We start from the raw sequence: 21528 nt of genomic DNA, 5'->3' as shown, positions 1-21528 counted from the left end.
TGACCTGCTCTTGTAACCACAGTATTAATATGGCTGGTCCAGTGCAGTTTCTGGTCAATGGTAGCTCCCAGGAAGTTGAAAGTGGGGGATTCAGCGATGGTAATGTCATTGAATGTTAGACTCCCTCTTGATGGAGATGGTCATTGGCTGATACTTGTGTGGCACGAATGTTACTCGTCACTTATCGTCCCAAGCCTGAATGCTGTTCAGGTCTTGCTGGATTTGGACATGGACTGTTTAAGTATCTGATGAATTGTGAATGGTCTGAACATTGTGCAATCATCAGTGAACATCCCCACTTCTGACCTTGTGATGGAAAGAAGATTATTGATGAAGTAGACAATAGATGGACATTGGACACTACCCTGAGGAAATCCAGTAGCATTTTTACCAGCGGTGGGTTATGTATTAGGAGGTCCGCTTATATGCGGACCAACTGAGGCCCTTAAATGGCTAATTAATGTAGGCCACCCCGAAAGAATTAAGGCCCCACCCCGGTTCCCCTCCCCCACCCTCTTGCCCTGCCCTTCGAGGCTGAGCCTGCCAACCCAACTCCCTCATTTACCTTTGAGTTCAGTTCCATGGTTCCTCACTGATGGGAACTTGATGTATTCCCAGCAGTATCCACTGCTCCTGGCTGTGTGGCTGGGACGATAGAGCTACCAAACTTACGACTGGCCAGCAGGTATCATAGTCATAGAATTTACAGTGCAGAAGGAGGCCATTCGGCCCATCGAGTCTGCACCGGCTCCTGGAAAGAGCAGCCTATCCAAGATCAACACCTCCACCCTATCCCCATAACCCAGTAACCCCACCCAACACTAAGGGCAATTTTGGACACTAAGGGCAATTTATCATGGCCAATCCACCTAACCTGCACATCTTTGGACTGTGGGAGGAAACCGGAGCACCCAGAGGAAACCCACGTACACACGGAGAGGATGTGCAGACTCTGCACAGACAGTGACCCAAGTCGGAATTGAACCTGGGACCGTGGAGCTGTGAAGCATTTGTGCTATCCACAATGCTACCGTGCTGCCCATAGGCAGAAATTTCTCATGGCCACTAAATGACTGAAGGGCAGACAACCAGATCAATGGGTTCATCCCTATCTTTTTTGCCATAACGGGCAGGGATCCCAGCACTTCGAAAATCCAAACCTCTATCCCTTAGTCTCTTTCTGCAGAATAACATACTGTATACGCTCATTAATTGCCCCCTGCCTTCCATATGGCAAATTACAGGACATTTCCAGCGTGCAAACCATGTGCCTTGGCATAGGATTTTGTCTTCACCACCATGGGCGATGTGCAGAGAGCAAAATTTGGTGGTGAGGATGAAAATCACCCCACAAGGCATGAAAGCACTTCCCCAATGCATCCTGAACCATGATAGGGAATTGACTCCTACCACAGTCCAAATCAAATGGGCAAGAGCGTCGCCAGTGGTTGGCATGTGACTGGGATGAGGATACAAAATGCCTACACTGCGGTGATGGTGGCCATCGTCTTGAGGCTGGTAGGATTCCGGATCATTTTGTCGAGGGTGTTGACGTTCTGGGCGAACTTGGGCCTGGAATTGCGGTCTTTCTGCCAGCAGTCCAACATGAGCTGGTGCAGGGAAGCTGGACAGTCCATGGGTGGTGGAAGGCGATAGTCTTGCTCAATAGCATTGATTACCTGAAACAAAAAAAGAACAGCTTATTAAGTAATTTTCCAACAAATAGTTCAAGGTTAATTACATTAACGTTCCGTAGAAAGAAGTGATCAGGTGGAGCCATCCTCTTTGGTTTAATCGACCACAAGAAAGAAAAGAACTCGGATTCATAAAGCACCTCACACAACTTCAGGATCTCCCAAACCCTTTATAATCAATGAAATACTTTCAAAGTGTCATCACCGTAGTAACGTAGGAAACACAGCTACCAGTTTGTACATGGCAAGCTGCCACAAACAGTAATATGATAATGACTGGGTCAACGAGCTGAGGAATCAGTCTGTTCTTCCGATAAAGGTGTGGGATATTTTGCATCTCCCTTAGAGAGCAAACGGAGCTTTAATTTAACATCTCATCCAAAAACAAATCTCTCCAACAGTGAAATATTCCCTCAGTGCTACACTGAAATCTCAGCTTTGATTTTGCGCTCAAGGCAGAGAACCAATGTGTGGTCAGAGAGGTAGGTTTCAAGGAGCTTCTTAAAGGAGGAGAGCAACGTGGAGGTTTAAAGAGTGTATTTAGGAATTTGTATCTATGCAGCTGAAACAAAATCACAGTAATTGTGGGAGATGAAAATTGGCAATGCAAATAAAAGGCGGGATTAGAGGAGTGCAGAGATCCTAAAGTGCTGAAGGGCTGGAGGACATTACAGAGACAGGGAGAGGTGAGACCAAGAAGACAAGGATGAGAACAGTAAAATGGAGACATTCAGGGACCAGGTACCAATGTAGGTCAAAAGCAAATTACTGCGGATGCTGGAATCTGAAACGAAAGGGACAATGCTGGAAAATCTCAGCAAGTCTGGCAGCATCTGTAGGGAGAGAAAAGAGCTAACGTTTCGAGTCCGATGACTCTTTCTCAAAGCTAACAGACCGAGAGAGTGGGAAATATTTATACTGTAGAGTGAGAATGAAAGATGAGTCATAGCCACAGAAACCCAGGGAAACTTGGTGCTAATGGCCACAGAAACCAAGGGGAAAGAGTGGGCAGTCCCCAGAGAGGACAAAAGATGTGAAAGGTCAAACAGCAGGGAAACTAACATCAGAGGATGAACTGTAGGTATTGGGGGAGGAGAAGGGGAAAGCAAAGAGGAGAAAGGTGCAGGAAAGAAAGAAATGGTAAAATCGCTTCACAGCTCCAGGGTCCCAGGTTCGATTCCGGCTTGGGTTACTGTCTGTGCGGAGTCTGCACATCCTCCCCGTATGTGCGTGGGTTTCCTACGGGTGCTCCGGTTTCCTCCCACAGTCCAAAGATGTGCAAGTTAGGTGAATTGGACATGATAAATTGCCCTTAGTGTCCAAAATTGCCCTTAGTGTTGGATGGGGTTACTGGGTTATGGGGATAGGGTGGAGGTGTTGACCTTGGGTAGGGTGCTCTTTCCAGGAGCCGGTGCAGACTCGATGGGCTGAATGGCCTCCTTCTGCACTGTAAATTCTATGATCTAAATGATCTATGAAAACAAATGGGTTGAGGTGGGGCTGATAATCTGAAGTTGTTGAATTCGATGTTCAGGCCAGAAGGCGTGCCTAACCGGAAGGTGAGATGTTGTTCCTTCAGTTTGCGTTGCGCTTCACTGGAACATTGCAGCAGGCCAAGAACAGACATGTGGGCATAGGAGCAGGGTCTTTTGTTAGTGACTGACCAATGTAGGTCAGTGAGCACAGGAGTGATGGGTAAACAGACTTGGTTAAGAATAGACATGGACAGCAGAGGTTAGATCAACTCCAGTCTGTCTCTTTCTTTGCTGCAGAGTCAATTTGTTTTGTCTATTTATAGCCCGGTGAAGCATATTGGGACAGTTTACTACAATAACAATTCAATCTAAATGCAAGTAGTTATTGCATGGCGAGCTGGAAGAGCATGTCTATTGGGAGCTAAGGAGGAACACGAGTATAATGACTAACAGCTCACAACCTTTGTGTAAAATCCTTGTCTGCTATTTTACTGCTGTTGTTTGTGTAAAAATAGCACACAAGTATATTATCCAAATGTTCACAGCATAGTGGCACAGTGGTTAGGACTGCTGCCTCACAGAACCAGGGATCCGGGTTCAATTCCAGCCTTGGGTCACAGTCTGTGTGGGGTCTGCACCTTCTCCCCTTGTCTACGTGGATTTCCTCCGGGTCCTCTTGTTTCCTCCCATAGTCTGAAGATGTGAAGGTTAGGTGGCTTGACCATGCTAAATTGCTGGTTAGTGTCCAAAGGTTTGCAGTTTAGCTGGGGTTTAGAGGATAGGGCCTAAATAGGGTGCTTAGTGTAGACATGATGGGTCAAATGGCTTCCTTCTGCACTGTAGGGATTTCATGATTCTAACTGGAGAATATTAAAGCCCCCACCCTCCCCAACATTGGGCTCTATTGGCAGGTAGATTGATGAAAGGTCAAGTAATTGAACACAGAGAACAGTGGTTAATTATAGTCATATGTCATTGTTCAATGACCTTAGACAACCTTAACACTGTACTGAGCCTCAATGTCCTTGTGTTAGTCCCTGTTGATTGAAAAAAAAGAAGCATTTGTTTGAGGGAGAGATCCTTCTGGCATGACTCGGAAGAGTGAAGCTGATTCCCATACTCAGCCGAGTCTCTGATCTCTCGGGTTGTCAGACTCAATAATTCTTTCTTGCCAATCCTCCCGAGGCCCTCATCAAAACCAAGTGCTGAAACAAAAATAAATGTGGAAAAAAAAGTAACCTCATTAACGCTCAGAATAATTACCTTTAAGCAGATTACATCTAAGCAGCACTGTTGGTGATTCACACTTCAGGGGGTGACATTATTCAAAGATTTTGTACACATTTGACCTACTGTGCCTCCAAACCAGATGCGGCCTACTAACAGTAGTACGGTGAATTTAACATTTGAACTATGTTAACACTTGCTGGCTGATAAATGTCAAAAGTACTTTCAGCTGAAAATAACTGCTTTTATTTTTCTGTCAGGCATAGACTTTCCATTATATGTTAGGCAACTCCAGCGTAGAATGCTCAGCACCAACTGACTGGTCAGAAATGTCATAATGTATATCATCTGAAAAGATTTAATTTTGTCTGCCAATCAAGAACAAAATCATAAAAAGTGGATGGAAATGGTTAGCATAAATCATGGGTACGTGTGCCACTGGGCTCCGAAATCCAGGCCAGTCAGAAATTGATTCTTTCAGAAATATGAAATTAAATTTGAGGCTGGGCCTTTCAAAGTGAAATCAGGAAGAAGACGCTCAGATAAAGGATCGGAGAAATCTGGAATTCTTTCTCCCAAAAGGCTGTGGATGTTGAGCCAACTGTTACTTTCAAGATTGAGATATATTGTTTTATCATTGGGCATGAACATCAAGGGACATGGATCAAAGGCAGATAATTGCAGTGCCGGCACATGTCAGCCACGATCTAACCAAATGGTGAAGAAAATCCGGGATTAAGATGATTTCTCCTCGCTCATTCCCACCAGGGGGAATAGATTCTCTGTATCGACCCAATCAAATCTTTTTGAACATTTTAATCGGCTTAATCAGATCACCCCTCAGCCTGCTATATTCAAGGCAATACCGGCCAAGTTTACACAACCTTTTCTCATAAATTAACTCTTTAACACCCTGGTGAATCTGCAGTGCAGCCCCTCCAAGACCAACATACTGTTCTGGAGATGCGATATCCAGAATTGAATACAGGAAGAGGGTCTGATCAAGATTCTGTATAACTTCTACTCCCTCGTAATCCGATCCTTTTGAAATAAGGGCCAACGTTTTATGACTTTTTGTACCTGTCCACAGACTTTGACTGATTTTTATACTTGGATTCCTGAATTTCTGTTCTCCTCCACACTTTCGTATCATCTGGAAAGTACCCTGACTTTATCTTTCTCAGATCTTTCTTCAGCATAGCCACCTGAAGGTTCGCGTTCAAAAATTGCAAAGCACAAGCCCGGTGTCACCTTCTTGCCAACCACTGGGAAAGATGCAGACACAATAGGCCTGATTCACAGACTCGGAGTCGTCAAGGTGCTGCAACATCTGCTTAAAAGCTGGGAGCTCATGAAGGAAAAAGCAAATCGCTAATCAAAGCCCATTAGCCGCTAATCAGTTTGTCATTATGCACAGCAGCACCTCTCTGCTGATCAGGAGAAAGAAATTACTTCAATCCCAGTTATCTCACGCACTCTCAATAGAAAACAAAGAACTCCAATTAGAGGAGGGAAATATGGACATATTCTTATGGGGGGAAGAAATGAAAGGAAATCACATGCACTGTTCATATGAGTATACAGTTCACACTGCATACCTTTGTAACAAGATAGAACTCATGGCTGAATTTTAACCTCACTGGCCAGAGGAAATTGGCTTTCTCACATGTTTGCTGCCGATCCTGATTTTAATCTGTTCTTCTGAGCAGGTGTCAAAGGCGCCTATCTGAAAAAAGCAGGCAGGGCAGGGCTTGCGGTGGGGGTTGGGGGGAGGGGGGTGGTTTGTGGTCCTTCTCTAAATAAGTACATCAGGGGTCCAGGGACCCCTTTGGACCCTGACAACAATTTTAACAGTTCTGAGTGGGAAAGTTGCTGCCATTTTCATGTCAGAATTGGGTTGGGCATGAAGTGGTCCTGGGCGGTATTATTTTAGTTTCCATCACAGAATCCCGACAGTGCAGGAGGGGGCCATTCGGCCCATTGAGTCGCACCAATCCTCATACTGGGCCTATAAAGGAAACTTAAGCGTCTCCTGCCCTTCCCTCCCTCCTTCCATCCCCCCACCCCCCCCCCCCACCCATTCCCCACCATTCCATGCACCGCTACTGTGAGGCATTCCCAGGATTGCCTTTCCCAAACCTCTCTACATGCTGATAGGACAATGTTTGTGGATAGTAAGTTTGCGGATGACACAAAGATTGGCTGGGTGGTTAACAGTGATGTTGAGTGTCTTGGGTTACAGGAAGACATAGACGGGATGGTCAAATGGGCAGATCATAGAATCATAGAATTTACAGTACAGAAGGAGGCCATTCGGTCCATTGAGTCTGCACCGGCCCTTGGAAAGAACACCTCCACCCAATCCCCGTAACACAGTAACCCCACCTAACCTTTTTTTGGACACTAAGGGCAATTTATCATGGCCTATCCACCTAACCTGCACATCTTTGGACTGTGGGAGGAAACCGGAGCACCCGGAGGAAACCCAGGCAAACATGGGGAGAAAGTGCAAATTCTGCACAGACAGTGACCCAAGCCGGGAATCGAACCTGGGACCCTGGAGCTGTGAAGCAACTGTAATAACCATGCCACCCCCCCCCCCCCCCACCCCCCTCCCCCCAAACGTGGCAGATGTTATCGGTTCTTGTACTTTTGGCTAAGAGGAGCGTGAGATCAGCTGTAATGCCTGGATCTGGTATGTCTCTCTTGTGGGGACCATGAATTGCATTCAATTTGAATTGGTTTTTGGAGCAGGTAAGGAGCTGGATTCAGAGTTTGTCCCTTACCACACTCTGAACTATGGCTTTGTAACTCTGATAAAGTAGTAATAAAAGAAAAAAAGTATCAGATGAAACATGTGAGGAAGGAGTAATTTAACAAGGAAGTATACTAGAAAGGTCTGACACCAGAGTTCTGAAGAACACAGGGACCTTGGAGTGTTTGTCCATAGATTGCAGAAGGGCAGGTTTATAGGGTGGTGAAAAAGGTATATGGGACACTTGCTTTTATCAATCGGAGCATAGATTACAAAAGCGGGGAGGGCATGATGGAGCTGTATAGAACTATGAGGCAACAGTTTGTACAATTCTAGTTGCCGCATTATAGGAAGGATGTAATTGCACTGGAGGGGTTGCAGAGAAGATAAACTCAAATGTTGCCTGGGATGCAACATTTAAGTTATAAACAAAGGTTAGATAGGTTTGGGTTGTTTTCTCTGGAGCAGAGAAAACTGAGGGGTGACCCGATTGAGGGTAGATGGAGAGGGTGGATAAAGAGCCTGGAGGGTGGAAAGGTTCCCCGAAATTGAATGGTCAGTTGCAAAGGGACACAAGTACAAAGGACGGGATCTTCCGAGCCTCCACGCCAAAATCGCACTCGATCCGGGGGCGGAGAATGGGGCAACAGACCCGTGATTGCGTCCAAAGCCTTCCCGCGATTCTCCGCGGACTGGAGAATTGCCGCCAGTCACACGTGATCGGGGCACCGGTTGGAAGCCGGAAGGTTTCGGGGGGATTTGAGGAAAAATGCTTTTACCCAGAGAGTGGTGACAGTCTGGAATGCACTGCTTGGGGGCGTGGTCGAGGCGGGATGCCTCACATCCTTTAGAAATTACCTGGCTGAGTACTTGGCACACCAAAACCTATGTGTTGGCATGTGGGATTAGATAGGCATGTCAGTGCCTTTCATGCATGGTGCAGACTCAATGGGCCGAAGGGCATGTTCTTCAATATAGTATTCTATGATTCAGCCTCATCTCTGTAGCAATGTTGACGATCCAACCCAGCCACAGGTAAAATAAGTGCCTTTGTCTTGAGGAAGATCCGACAAGCTCTCCAATATATACTTTCCCATTATTTCGCTGGCTTGTTACAACGTCCCAGGAACGTTCAGATTAGTTTCGAAGCAAGAGTTTTAAGGTGTTAATAATCAACGCATCCTATCTGAAATTAGGAACAGATCAGCCAGCTTGTGAAAAAAAGCCAACCAAATTCTGACTCTTGTAGTCATTTACCCAACCTTATTCTGAGAAATGGGACAGGTTCAAGAATGGATTTTTCCTTCTCCTTCACATACTGATTTCAATCGGCGTGTCACCCCAGTGTTTTCTGTTGTCCGTTTTCAGCAGTCACACATTTTTCCTTTCACTTGATTCTCAGAATAGCTTCTTATATATTTTGGGTTGCATTATATAAGGGTTAGGAACACATTTTTTTCTGACATTGGTACTTACATCTTGATTTGACATGTCCCAGTAAGGCCTCTCTCCGAATGACATTACTTCCCACATAACAATTCCATAGCTCCACACGTCGCTGGCTGAAGTGAACTTGCGATATGCAATCGCCTCTGGTGCAGTCCATCGCACGGGGATCTTGCCACCCTGTACAGAGAGTTAATAACAATTCTGCATTAGCTTCTCTATACTTACAGCCATGGTGTTTCTCATGGTAAAGAGGCCTTGGCAGCTTCTTCATGTTGGTTGCCGGTCAATGGATAGTGCTCAGATCAGCCGTGATCCTATTGAATGGTGGAGCAGGGTCAAGGGGCCAAGTGGCCTACTCCTGCTATTAATTTGTGTGCCCCCACCTCCACATCAGAAGGCCAGTGGTTTAGGTTTTGGACAAAAAGATTTGAGGCCGTGAACCAGGCTGTCCCACAACTGCAGTACTGAGGGCATGCTGCACTGATAGAACATAGAACATAGAAAAATACAGCACAGAACAGGCCCTTCGGCCCACGATGTTGTGCCGAACCTTTGTCCTGCATTAAGAACAAATTAATCTGGGTGCTCCGGTTTCCTCCCACAGTCAAAGATGGCAGGTTAGGTTGATTAGCCCTTAGTGATCAATTGCCCCTTAGTGGCCAACAGGTTAGGTTGGGTTAGCTGGGTTACTGGGTTAGGGGGATAGGGTAGAGGCCTAGCCCTAGGTAGGGTACCCTTTCAGAGGGTCGGTGCAGACTCGATGGGCTGAATGGCCTCCTTCTGCGCTGTAGTGATTCTATGATTCTTTGATGTTTTTGTGGGAGCTTGCTGTGCACACATTAATTGCTGCTTTTCCTATATCACAACCATTACACTTCGAAAGCACTTCACTGGCCGTAAAGTATTTTGGCACACACTGAGGTCATGAAAGGCACTCTGGAAATGTACGCTGCTGAATTATCAGACTGCCTGTTGGCATTCAGTACTGGATGAGCAGAAATTTCCTCCAATCAAAAACTGGGAAAACGTAAAGCCATTAGTTTCAGTCCCAACTTTAAACTCCGCTCCTCCTAGTCACTGATCCCATTCATTCTCTGATAAGTGTCTGAGGCAGAGCCAGACTGTTTGTAACCTTGATATCATATTTGATCCTGAGCTGAGTGTCCATACTCACACCATCACTATTTTCACCTCTGTGACATCACCCAACTCCACCCATCTGCTCTTGGAACCCTCCCCCAGTCACCGCTAGATGTGACTATTCCAATTCACCCTTGGCCAGTTTACCACATTCTATCCTCAGTAAAGTTGAGGTAATCCAAAATTCCGCTCCTGTTGTGCTTGCTCACACCAAGTCCTATTCATCTATTACCCCGGAGCTCTCGTTCAAGCAAAGTCTTTATTTTAAAATTCTCGTCTTTTTTTTTCAGATTATTCCAAGGTTTAACCCCTAACGATCTCTGTTGTCTCCTCCAGCCCTACCACTCTCCAAGAGATATACACCCTGCTATGTGGTGTGACTCCCAAGTTCCTGAATTCCCTCCCTAAGCTTCTCCTCCGCTCTTCCTTAAAATGGTCCTTAAAATCTACTTTTTGCAATGTGCTTTTGATCACTAGCCCCAGTATTGTCTTGTTTGTCTTGGTGTCTAATTTTGCTTTAAACTGCTCTTGCAAAGTCCCTTGGCATACTCTAATACATTATAGATGCCATATAAATGTAAATTGTTGTGGATAAGACTTTTGGGGCACGATTGTCCCAAAAGGGAACAAAGTCTAAAGGGAGCGTGTTTAGCCGTGTGTTTCCCGGCACTCGAAGTGCTGAGTAACACATGGCTATTCCACAAGACTCGCATAGAATAAGAGGCCTGAATGGGGAATGCGCGGTCGAGGCCACACATAGCCCTGTTTTGCACAATAGGGAGCTCTGCTCACCGGAACTCCCCATTGTAGCGAGAGATAGGACGCCATTTAAAAATGGCATTGCAACATCTTGCAAGATTGCTTTGACTCCCATGAGGCATTGCAAGCCGGGTAGATCCCGAGAGCGGGGTTGCTTGGGTTTCAATGGCTGTGCTACGCCGCAGCGGGCTACTTTAAGGGTGCATTAGAAATCAGCAAGTATAAAACCTCTCGTTCGCATAAATAAAAGTAAGATCAATACATCAATGGCTGACTTGGCAGTGTTAATTGGGTTGTAGGTTTGTGGCTTACTTCGGGACATTCAGGTGTCTAATTTAGGCTGACCGCCTGGTGCTATACTGGGAGCTTCTGTACTGGCGAAGATGCCAACCTGTGGATGAGTGACTCGTGCCCAATACTACAATCACATTCAATTCCCAGTCTATAGTCTGCTGACGGGTTCAGATGGGGAAGTCTTAAAGTGAGAACTGTGATGATAGGCCAACTATCATCTGTAAATAATATTAGTAGATCATCATTTGTATGTGTATTATAAGTCATATGTTTTATATGTTGTAGTTCTATCATCCGACCAGCAGGTGGTGTGAGCATGCAGCATGCGGCCCAGGCGCACATGTATTCCGGCAGAAAGTGTTAGTGAGGAGTTGATAGCAGCCGTATAATAGAGTAGCTCTATAGTATCTCAGAGTAGTTTAGTGTTAGACCATTATTTTAAACTGTATTAATCTTAGACATTATAGTAATCCATTAGAGTAGTGTTAATAATAAATGGTTTTGTTGTAAAAAAAAATCTAATGTTCTTTGTTAACACTACCACATCAAGATCCAAGATCAGCATCATCAAAGAACACTACAAGAATCATAATTTGTCATTCATATTCTTGTTCAACACTCTGTGTCACTCTGTGAACTCCCCATTGTAGCTAAAGATCGGGACGGCATTTATAAATGGTTCCGATCTCCGAGGCACCCAAAACAATCCCCGACCTCCTCTCCAGCCTGAACGCACTATGTGAGGGTCCCCGGTCCCTCCGCATCCCCCCCGCAACCCCCCCCCCCCCCCCCCAAACAACGCCCAAGCAGGGCAACTCTGGCCTGATTGCACGTGCAAACAAAATGTCAGGTTGGCACCTTGGCAGTGCCCATGCTATTTGGCAATGCCACCTGGGCGCCTTGGCAGTGCTATGCTGGAATCCAGGTGGCACTGCCACAGTACACAGGTGGCACCAGCAGTGCCAGTGCACTACTTTGCCAAAGGACATGCAGCTGGGGGCCTGCGATCCCCTGAGAGACTCCCACGAGGGCCGCTCCGTCTGGTCCCTGTTTGTGGGGACCAGTGCTGAACGGCACTCGCCCGAGGTCTCTGAGGTGAAGGGGTTGAATCCCAAAGCCTCAGGAATCTGCATATGAGAGTGAGGCTTACTGCCTCGCTTTAATATGCTGATTGCCAAAAAGTGATCCCGTCTTCAAATTGCAAGATCTCGTGAGATTGTGTTGAATCTTGCGAGGTGTTGCTAGCTGGGTAGGGAGGGAGAACGGTTTCTTCTGGCTTTCAACAGCTAGGCTGTGATGCGGTGAGGTGATGCACAGTGAGGCCGTTGGATCATGCCCCATGTGTGCAGAATAGGGTACGATTCAGGCTCAGGCTGTCTGGGTATAGTCACCGTGTGAGCAGAGGGGGTATGATTCAGGCTGAGACTGTCTGGATACAGTCACCGTGTGAGCAGAGGAGGTACGATTCAGGCTCAGAGGGTCTGGGTACAGTCACCGTGTGAGCAGAGGGGGTACGATTCAGACTGTCTGGGTACAGTCACCGTGTGAGCAGAGGTGGTACAATTCAGGCTGACTGGGTAGTCACCGTGTGAGCAGAGAGGGTACGATTCAGGCTCAGGCTGTCTGGGTACAGTCACCGTGTGAGCAGTGGGGGTACGATTCAGACTGTCTGGTACAGTCACCGTGTGAGCAGAGGGGGTACGATTCAGGCTGTCTGGCTACAGTCACTGTGAGCAGAGGGGGTACGATTCAGGCTGTCTGGGTACAGTCACCGTGTGAGCAGAGGGGGTACGATTCAGGCTCAGACTGTCTGGGTACAGTCACCGTGTGAGCAGAGGGGGTACGATTCAGACTGTCTGGGTACAGTCACCGTGTGAGCAGAGGGGGTACGATTCAGACTGTCTGGGTACAGTCACCGTGTTAGCAGAGGGGGTACGATTCAGACTCAGACTGTCTGGGTACAGTCACCGTGTTAGCAGAGAGGGTACGAGTCAGGCTCAGACAGTCTGGGTACAGTCACAGTGTGAGCAGAGGGGGTACGATTCAGGCTCAGACTGTCTGGGTACAGTCACCGTGTGAGCAGAGGGGGTACGATTCAGACTGGGTACAGTCACCGTGTGAGCGGAGGGGGTACGATTCAGGCTCAGACAGTCTTCATACAGTCACCGTGTGAGCAGAGGGGGTACGATTCAGGCTGTCTGGGTACAAGCACCGTGTGAGCAGAGAGGGGGTACGATTCAGGCTCAGACTGACTGGGTACAGTCACCGTGTGAGCAGAGAGGGTACAAATCAGGTTCAGACTAAGGGTACAGTCACCGTGTGAGCAGAGAGGGTACAATTCAGGTTCAGACTCTGGGTACAGTCACCGTGGGAGCAGAGAGGGTACAAATCAGGTTCAGACTCAGGGTACAGTCACCGTGTGAGCAGAGAGGGTACAATTCAGGCTCAAACTGTCTTGGTACAGTCACCGTGTGAGCAGAGTGGGTATGATTCAGACTGTCTGTGTGCAGTCACCGTGTGAGAAGAGGGGGTACGATTCAGGCTGTCTGGTACAGTGACCGTGTGAGCAGAGGGGGTACGATTCAGGCTGTCTGGGTACAGTGACCGTGTGAGCAGAGTGGGTTTGATTCAGACTGTCTGGGTACAGTCACCGTGTGAGCAGAGCGGGTACGATTCAGGCTGTCTGGGTACAGTCACCGTGTGAGCAGTGGGGGTACGATTCAGGCTGTCTGGGTATAGTCACCGTGTGAGCAGAGGGGGTACAATTCAGGCTGAGACTGTCTGGGTACAGTCACCGTGTGAGCAGAGGGGGTACAATTCAGGCTGAGACTGTCTGGGTACAGTCACCGTGTGAGCAGAGAGGGTACGATTCAGACTGTCTGGGTACAGTCACCGTGTGAGCAGAGGGGGTACGATTCAGGCTGAGACTGTCTGGGTACAGTCACCGTGTGAGCAGAGAGGGTACGAGTCAGGCTCAGACTGTCTGGGTACAGTCACCGTGTGAGCAGAGGGGGTACGATTCAGACTGTCTGGGTACAGTCACCGTGTGAGCAGAGGAGGTACGATTCTGGCTCAGACAGTCTGGGTACAGTCACCGTGTGAGCAGAGGGGGTACGATTCAGGCTCAGGCTGTCTGGGTACAGTCACTGTGTGAGCAGAGGGAGTACGATTCAGGCTCAGACTGTCTGGGTACAGTCACCGTGTGAGCAGAGGGGGTATGATTCAGGCTGTCTGGGTAGTCACCGTGTGAGCAGAGGGGGTACGATTCAGACTGTCTGCGTACAGTCACCGTGTGAGCAGAAGGGGTACAATTTAGGCTGTCTGGGTACAGTCACCGTGTGAGCAGAGTGGGTATGATTCAGGCTGTCTGGGTACAGTCACCGTGTGAGCAGAGAGGGTACGTGTCAGGCTGTCTGGGTACAGTCACCGTGTGAGCAGAGGGGGTATGATTCAGGCTCAGACTGTCTGGGTACAGTCACCGTGTGAGCAGAGGGGGTACGATTCAGGCTGTCTGGGTACAGTCACCGTGTGAGCAGAGGGGGTACGATTCTGGCTCAGACTGTCTGGGTACAGTCACCGTGTGAGCAGAGAGGGTACGATTCAGGCTCAGACTGTCTGGGTACAGTCACCGTGTGAGCAGAGAGGGTACGATTCTGGCTCAGACAGTCTGGGTACAGTCACCGTGTGAGCAGAGGGGGTACGATTCAGGCTGTCTGGGTACAGTCACAGTGTGAGCAGAGTGTGTTTGATTCAGACTGTCTGGGTACAGTCACTGTGTGAGCAGAGTGGGTACGATTCAGACTGTCGGGGTACAGTCACCGTGTGAGCAGAGGGGGTACGATTCAGGCTGTCTGGGTACAGTCACCGTGTGAGCAGAGGGGGTACGATTCAGGCTGTCTGGGTACAGTCACCGTGTGAGCAGAGGGGGTACGATTCAGGCTGTCTGGGTACAGTCACCGTGTGAGCAGAGGGGGTACGATTCAGGCTCAGACTGTCTGGGTACAGTCACCGTGTGAGCAGAGAGGGTACGATTCAGGCTGAGACTGTCTGGGTACAGTCACCGTGTGAGCAGAAGGGGTACAATTTAGGCTGTCTGGGTACAGTCACCGTGTGAGCAGAGTGGGTATGATTCAGGCTCAGACTGTCTGGGTACAGTCACCGTGTGAGCAGAGGGGGTACGATTCAGGCTGTCTGGGTACAGTCACCGTGTGAGCAGAGGGGGTACGATTCTGGCTCAGACTGTCTGGGTACAGTCACCGTGTGAGCAGAGGGGGTACGATTCAGGCTCAGACTGTCTGGGTACAGTCACCGTGTGAGCAGAGGGGGTACGATTCAGGCTGTCTGGGTACAGTCACCGTGTGAGCAGAGGGGGTACGATTCTGGCTCAGACTGTCTGGGTACAGTCACCGTGTGAGCAGAGGGGGTACGATTCAGGCTCAGACTGTCTGGGTACAGTCACCGTGTGAGCAGAGGGGGTACGATTCAGACAGTCTGGGTACAGTCACCGTGTGAGCAGAGAGGGTCAGATTCAGACTCAGACAGTCTGGGTACAGTCACCGTGTGAGCAGAGAGGGTACGATTCAGGCTCAGACTGTCTGGGTACAGTCACCGTGTGAGCAGAGAGGGTACGATTCTGGCTCAGACAGTCTGGGTACAGTCACCGTGTGAGCAGAGGGGGTACGATTCAGGCTGTCTGGGTACAGTCACAGTGTGAGCAGAGTGTGTTTGATTCAGACTGTCTGGGTACAGTCACCGTGTGAGCAGAGCGGGTACGATTCAGGCTGTCTGGGTACAGTCACCGTGTGAGCAGTGGGGGTACGATTCAGGCTCAGACTGTCGGGGTACAGTCACCGTGTGAGCAGAGGGGGTACGATTCAGGCTGTCTGGGTATAGTCACCGTGTGAGCAGAGGGGGTACAATTCAGGCTGAGACTGTCTGGGTACAGTCACCGTGTGAGCAGAGGGGGTACAATTCAGGCTGAGACTGTCTGGGTACAGTCACCGTGTGAGCAGAGAGGGTACGATTCAGACTGTCTGGGTACAGTCACCGTGTGAGCAGAGAGGGTACGATTCAGACTGTCTGGGTACAGTCACCGTGTGAGCAGAGGGGGTACGATTCAGGCTGAGACTGTCTGGGTACAGTCACCGTGTGAGCAGAGAGGGTACGAGTCAGGCTCAGACAGTCTGGGTACAGTCACCGTGTGAGCAGAGGGGGTACGATTCAGACTGTCTGGGTACAGTCACCGTGTGAGCAGAGGGGGTACGATTCAGACTCAGACTGTCTGGGTACAGTCACCGTGTGAGCAGAGGGGGTATGATTCAGGCTGTCTGGGTAGTCACCGTGTGAGCAGAGGGGGTACGATTCTGGCTCAGACAGTCTGTTGTACAGTCACCGTGTGAGCAGAGGGGGTACGATTCAGGCTCAGGCTGTCTGGGTACAGTCACCGTGTGAGCAGAGGGGGTATGATTCAGGCTGTCTGGGTAGTCACCGTGTGAGCAGAGGGGGTACGATTCAGACTGTCTGCGTACAGTCACCGTGTGAGCAGAAGGGGTACAATTTAGGCTGTCTGGGTACAGTCACCGTGTGAGCAGAGTGGGTATGATTCAGGCTGTCTGGGTACAGTCACCGTGTGAGCAGAGAGGGTACGTGTCAGGCTGTCTGGGTACAGTCACCGTGTGAGCAGAGGGGGTATGATTCAGGCTCAGACTGTCTGGGTACAGTCACCGTGTGAGCAGAGGGGGTACGATTCAGGCTGTCTGGGTACAGTCACCGTGTGAGCAGAGGGGGTACGATTCTGGCTCAGACTGTCTGGGTACAGTCACCGTGTGAGCAGAGAGGGTACGATTCAGGCTCAGACTGTCTGGGTACAGTCACCGTGTGAGCAGAGAGGGTACGATTCTGGCTCAGACAGTCTGGGTACAGTCACCGTGTGAGCAGAGGGGGTACGATTCAGGCTGTCTGGGTACAGTCACCGTGTGAGCAGAGTGTGTTTGATTCAGACTGTCTGGGTACAGTCACCGTGTGAGCAGAGAGGGTACGATTCTGGCTCAGACAGTCTGGGTACAGTCACCGTGTGAGCAGAGGGGGTACGATTCAGGCTGTCTGGGTACAGTCACAGTGTGAGCAGAGTGTGTTTGATTCAGACTGTCTGGGTACAGTCACAGTGTGAGCAGAGTGGGTTTGATTCAGACTGTCTGGGTACAGTCACCGTGTGAGCAGAGTCGGTACGATTCAGACTGTCTGGGTACAGTCACCGTGTTAGCAGAGAGGGTATGATTCAGGCTCAGACTGTCTGGGTACAGTCACCGTGTGAGCAGAGTGGGTACGATTCAGACTGTCGGGGTACAGTCACCGTGTGAGCAGAGGGGGTACGATTCAGGCTGAGACTGTCTGGGTACAGTCACCGTGTGAGCAGAGAGGGTACGATTCAGGCTGTCTGGGTACAGTCACAGTGTGAGCAGAGGGGGTACGATTCAGGCTGTCTGGGTACAGTCACCGTGTGAGCAGAGGGGGTACGATTCAGGCTGTCTGGGTACAGTCACCGTGTGAGCAGAGGGGGTACGATTCAGGCTCAGACTGTCTGGGTACAGTCACCGTGTGAGCAGAGAGGGTACGATTCAGGCTGAGACTGTCTGGGTACAGTCACCGTGTGAGCAGAGGGGGTACGATTCAGGCTCAGACTGCCTTCATACAGTCACCGTGTGAGCAGAGGGGGTACGATTCAGGCTCAGGCTGTCTGGGTACAGTCACCGTGTGAGCAGAGTGGGTACGTGTCAGGCTCAGACTGTATGGGTACAGTCACCGTGTGAGCAGAGGGGGTACGATTCAGGCTCTCTGGGTATAGTCACCGTGTGAGCAGAGGGGGTACGATTCAGGCTGTCGGGGTACAGTCACCGTGTGAGCAGAGGGGGTACCATTCAGACTGTCTGGGTACAGTCACCGTGTGAGCAGAGGGGGTACGATTCAGGCTGTCTGGTTACAGTCACTGTGAGCAGAGGGGGTACGATTCAGGCTCAGGCTGTCTGGGTACAGTCACCGTGTGAGCAGAGTGGGTATGATTCAGGCTGTCTGGGTACAGTCACCGTGTGAGCAGAGAGGGTACGTGTCAGGCTCAGACTGTCTGGGTACAGTCACAGTGTGAGCAGAGTGGGTTTGATTTAGGCTGTCTGGGTACAGTCACCGTGTGAGCAGAGGGGGTACGATTCAGGCTGTCTGGGTACAGTCACCGTGTGAGCAGAGGGGGTACGATTCTGGCTCAGACTGTCTGGGTACAGTCACCGTGTGAGCAGAGAGGGTACGATTCAGGCTCAGACTGTCTGGGTACAGTCACCGTGTGAGCAGAGAGGGTACGATTCTGGCTCAGACAGTCTGGGTACAGTCACCGTGTGAGCAGAGGGGGTACGATTCAGGCTGTCTGGGTACAGTCACAGTGTGAGCAGAGTGTGTTTGATTCAGACTGTCTGGGTACAGTCACAGTGTGAGCAGAGTGGGTTTGATTCAGACTGTCTGGGTACAGTCACCGTGTGAGCAGAGTGGGTACGATTCAGACTGTCGGGGTACAGTCACCGTGTGAGCAGAGGGGGTACGATTCAGGCTGAGACTGTCTGGGTACAGTCACCGTGTGAGCAGAGAGGGTACAATTCAGGCTCAGACTGTCTGGGTACAGTCACCGTGTGAGCAGAGAGGGTACGATTCAGGCTGTCTGGGTTCAGTCACAGTGTGAGCAGAGGGGGCACGATTCAGGCTGTCTGGGTACAGTCACCGTGTGAGCAGAGGGGGTACGATTCAGGCTGTCTGGGTACAGTCACCGTGTGAGCAGAGGGGGTACGATTCAGGCTCAGACTGTCTGGGTACAGTCACCGTGTGAGCAGAGAGGGTACGATTCAGGCTCAGACTGTCTTCATACAGTCACCGTGTGAGCAGAGAGGGGGTACGATTCAGGCTCAGGCTGTCTGGGTACAGTCACCGTGTGAGCAGAGGGGGTACGATTCAGGCTGTCTGGGTACAAGCACCGTGTGAGCAGAGGGGGTACGATTCAGGCTCAGACTGTCTTCATACAGTCACCGTGTGAGCAGAGGGGGTACGATTCAGGCTGTCTGGGTACAAGCACCGTGTGAGCAGAGGGGGTACGATTCAGGCTCAGACTGTCTTCATACAGTCACCGTGTGAGCAGAGGGGGTACGATTCAGGCTCAGACTGTCTGGGTACAGTCACCGTGTGAGCAGAGGGGGTATGATTCAGGCTGTCTGGGTACAGTCACCGTGTGAGCAGAGGGGGTACGATTCAGGCTGTCTGGGTACAGTCACCGTGTGAGCAGAGGGGGTACGAATCAGGCTCAGACAGTCAGTGTACAGTCACCGTGTGAGCAGAGGGGGTACGATTCAGGCTCAGACTGTCTGGGTACAGTCACCATGTGAGCAGAGGGGGTACGATTCAGACTGTCTGGTTACAGTCACCGTGTGAGCAGAGGGGGTACGATTCAGGCTCAGACTGTCTGGTTACAGTCACCGTGTGAGCAGAGGGGGTACGATTCAGACTGTCTGGGTACAGTCACCGTGTGAGCAGAGGGGGTACGATTCAGGCTGTCTGGTTACAGTCACCGTGTGAGCAGAGGGGGTACGATTCAGGCTGAGACTGTCTGGGTACAGTCACCGTGTGAGCAGAGGGGGTACGATTCAGGCTGTCTGGGTACAGTCACCGTGTGAGCAGAGGGAGTACGATTCAGACTGTCTGGGTACAGTCACCGTGTGAGCAGAGAGGGTACGATTCAGGCTCAGACAGTCTGGGTACAGTCACCGTGTGAGCAGAGGGAGTACGATTCAGGCTGTCTGGGTACAGTCACCGTGTGAGCAGAGAGGGTACGATTCAGGCTCAGACTGTCTTCATACAGTCACCGTGTGAGCAGAGAGGGGGTACGATTCAGGCTCAGGCTGTCTGGGTACAGTCACCGTGTGAGCAGAGGGGGTACGATTCAGGCTGTCTGGGTACAAGCACCGTGTGAGCAGAGGGGGTACGATTCAGGCTCAGACTGTCTTCATACAGTCACCGTGTGAGCAGAGGGGGTACGATTCAGGCTGTCTGGGTTCAAGCACCGTGTGAGCAGAGGGGGTACGATTCAGGCTCAGACTGTCTTCATACAGTCACCGTGTGAGCAGAGGGGGTACGATTCAGGCTCAGACTGTCTGGGTACAGTCACCGTGTGAGCAGAGGGGGTATGATTCAGGCTGTCTGGGTACAGTCACCATGTGAGCAGAGGGGGTACGATTCAGGCTGTCTGGGTACAGTCACCGTGTGAGCAGAGAGGGTACGATTCAGGCTCAGTCTGTCTGGGTACAGTCACCGTGTGAGCAGAGAGGGTACGATTCAGGCTCAGACTGTCTTCATACAGTCACCGTGTGAGCAGAGAGAGGGTACGATTCAGGCTCAGGCTGTCTGGGTACAGTCACCGTGTGAGCAGAGGGGGTACGATTCAGGCTGTCTGGGTACAAGCACCGTGTGAGCAGAGGGGGTACGATTCAGGCTCAGACTGTCTTCATACAGTCACCGTGTGAGCAGAGGGGGTACGATTCAGGCTGTCTGGGTACAGTCACCGTGTGAGCAGAGGGGGTACGATTCAGGCTCAGACTGTCTTCATACAGTCACCGTGTGAGCAGAGGGGGTACGATTCAGGCTCAGACTGTCTGGGTACAGTCACCATGTGAGCAGAGGGGGTACGATTCAGACTGTCTGGTTACAGTCACCGTGTGAGCAGAGGGGGTACGATTCAGGCTCAGACTGTCTGGTTACAGTCACCGTGTGAGCAGAGTGGGTACGATTCAGGCTGTCTGGTTACAGTCACCGTGTGAGCAGAGGGAGTACGATTCAGGCTCAGACTGTCTTCATACAGTCACCGTGTGAGCAGAGGGGGTACGATTCAGGCTCAGACTGTCTGGTTACAGTCACCGTGTGAGCAGAGGGGGTACAATTCAGGCTGTCTGGTTACAGTCACCATGTGAGCAGAGGGAGTACGATTCAGGCTCAGACTGTCTTCATACAGTCACCGTGTGAGCAGAGGGGGTACGATTCAGGCTCAGACTGTCTTCATACAGTCACCGTGTGAGCAGAGGGGGTACGATTCTGGCTCAGACTGTCTGGGTACAGTCACCGTGTGAGCAGAGGGGGTACGATTCAGGCTCAGACTGTCTGGGTACAGTCACCATGTGAGCAGAGGGGGTACGATTCAGACTGTCTGGTTACAGTCACCGTGTGAGCAGAGGGGGTACGATTCAGGCTCAGACTGTCTGGTTACAGTCACCGTGTGAGCAGAGTGGGTACGATTCAGGCTGTCTGGTTACAGTCACCATGTGAGCAGAGGGGGTACGATTCAGACTGTCTGGGTACAGTCACCGTGTGAGCAGAGAGGGTACGATTCAGGCTCAGACTGTCTTCATACAGTCACCGTGTGAGCAGAGGGGGTACGATTCTGGCTCAGACTGTCTGGGTACAGTCACCGTGTGAGCAGAGGGGGTACGATTCAGGCTCAGACTGTCTGGGTACAGTCACCGTGTGAGCAGAGAGGGTACGATTCAGGCTCAGACTGTCTTCGTACAGTCACCGTGTGAGCCGAGGGGGTACGATTCAGACTGTCTGGCTACAGTCACTGTGAGCAGAGGGGGTACGATTCAGACTGTCTGGGTACAGTCACCGTGTGAGCAGAGAGGGTACGATTCAGGCTCAGACTGTCTGGGTACAGTCA

The 21528-nt window shown here is 50.4% G+C and overlaps 1 protein-coding gene across 2 annotated transcripts in view; it reads right to left on the bottom strand.

The window, feature by feature from the left end:
* The window catches only part of LOC119975522 (ephrin type-B receptor 1), a 657403-nt gene that overhangs the window by 23840 nt on the left and 612035 nt on the right, over nucleotides 1–21528 (bottom strand). For both annotated transcript variants that reach the window (XM_038815308.1, XM_038815309.1), the window contains exons 13-14: nucleotides 8628–8777; nucleotides 1486–1679 (exon numbers count right to left, since the gene is read on the bottom strand). In XM_038815308.1, the coding sequence (XP_038671236.1) occupies nucleotides 1486–1679; nucleotides 8628–8777 (344 nt within the window). The remainder of the gene's footprint in view (nucleotides 1–1485; nucleotides 1680–8627; nucleotides 8778–21528) is intronic.

The sequence above is a fragment of the Scyliorhinus canicula genome, chromosome 13 (assembly GCF_902713615.1).
Source record: "Scyliorhinus canicula chromosome 13, sScyCan1.1, whole genome shotgun sequence".
Taxonomy (NCBI): Eukaryota; Metazoa; Chordata; class Chondrichthyes; order Carcharhiniformes; family Scyliorhinidae; genus Scyliorhinus; species Scyliorhinus canicula.
The sequence above is the reverse complement of the archived record's forward strand: the minus strand, read 5'-3'. Positions and strand labels throughout refer to the sequence as shown.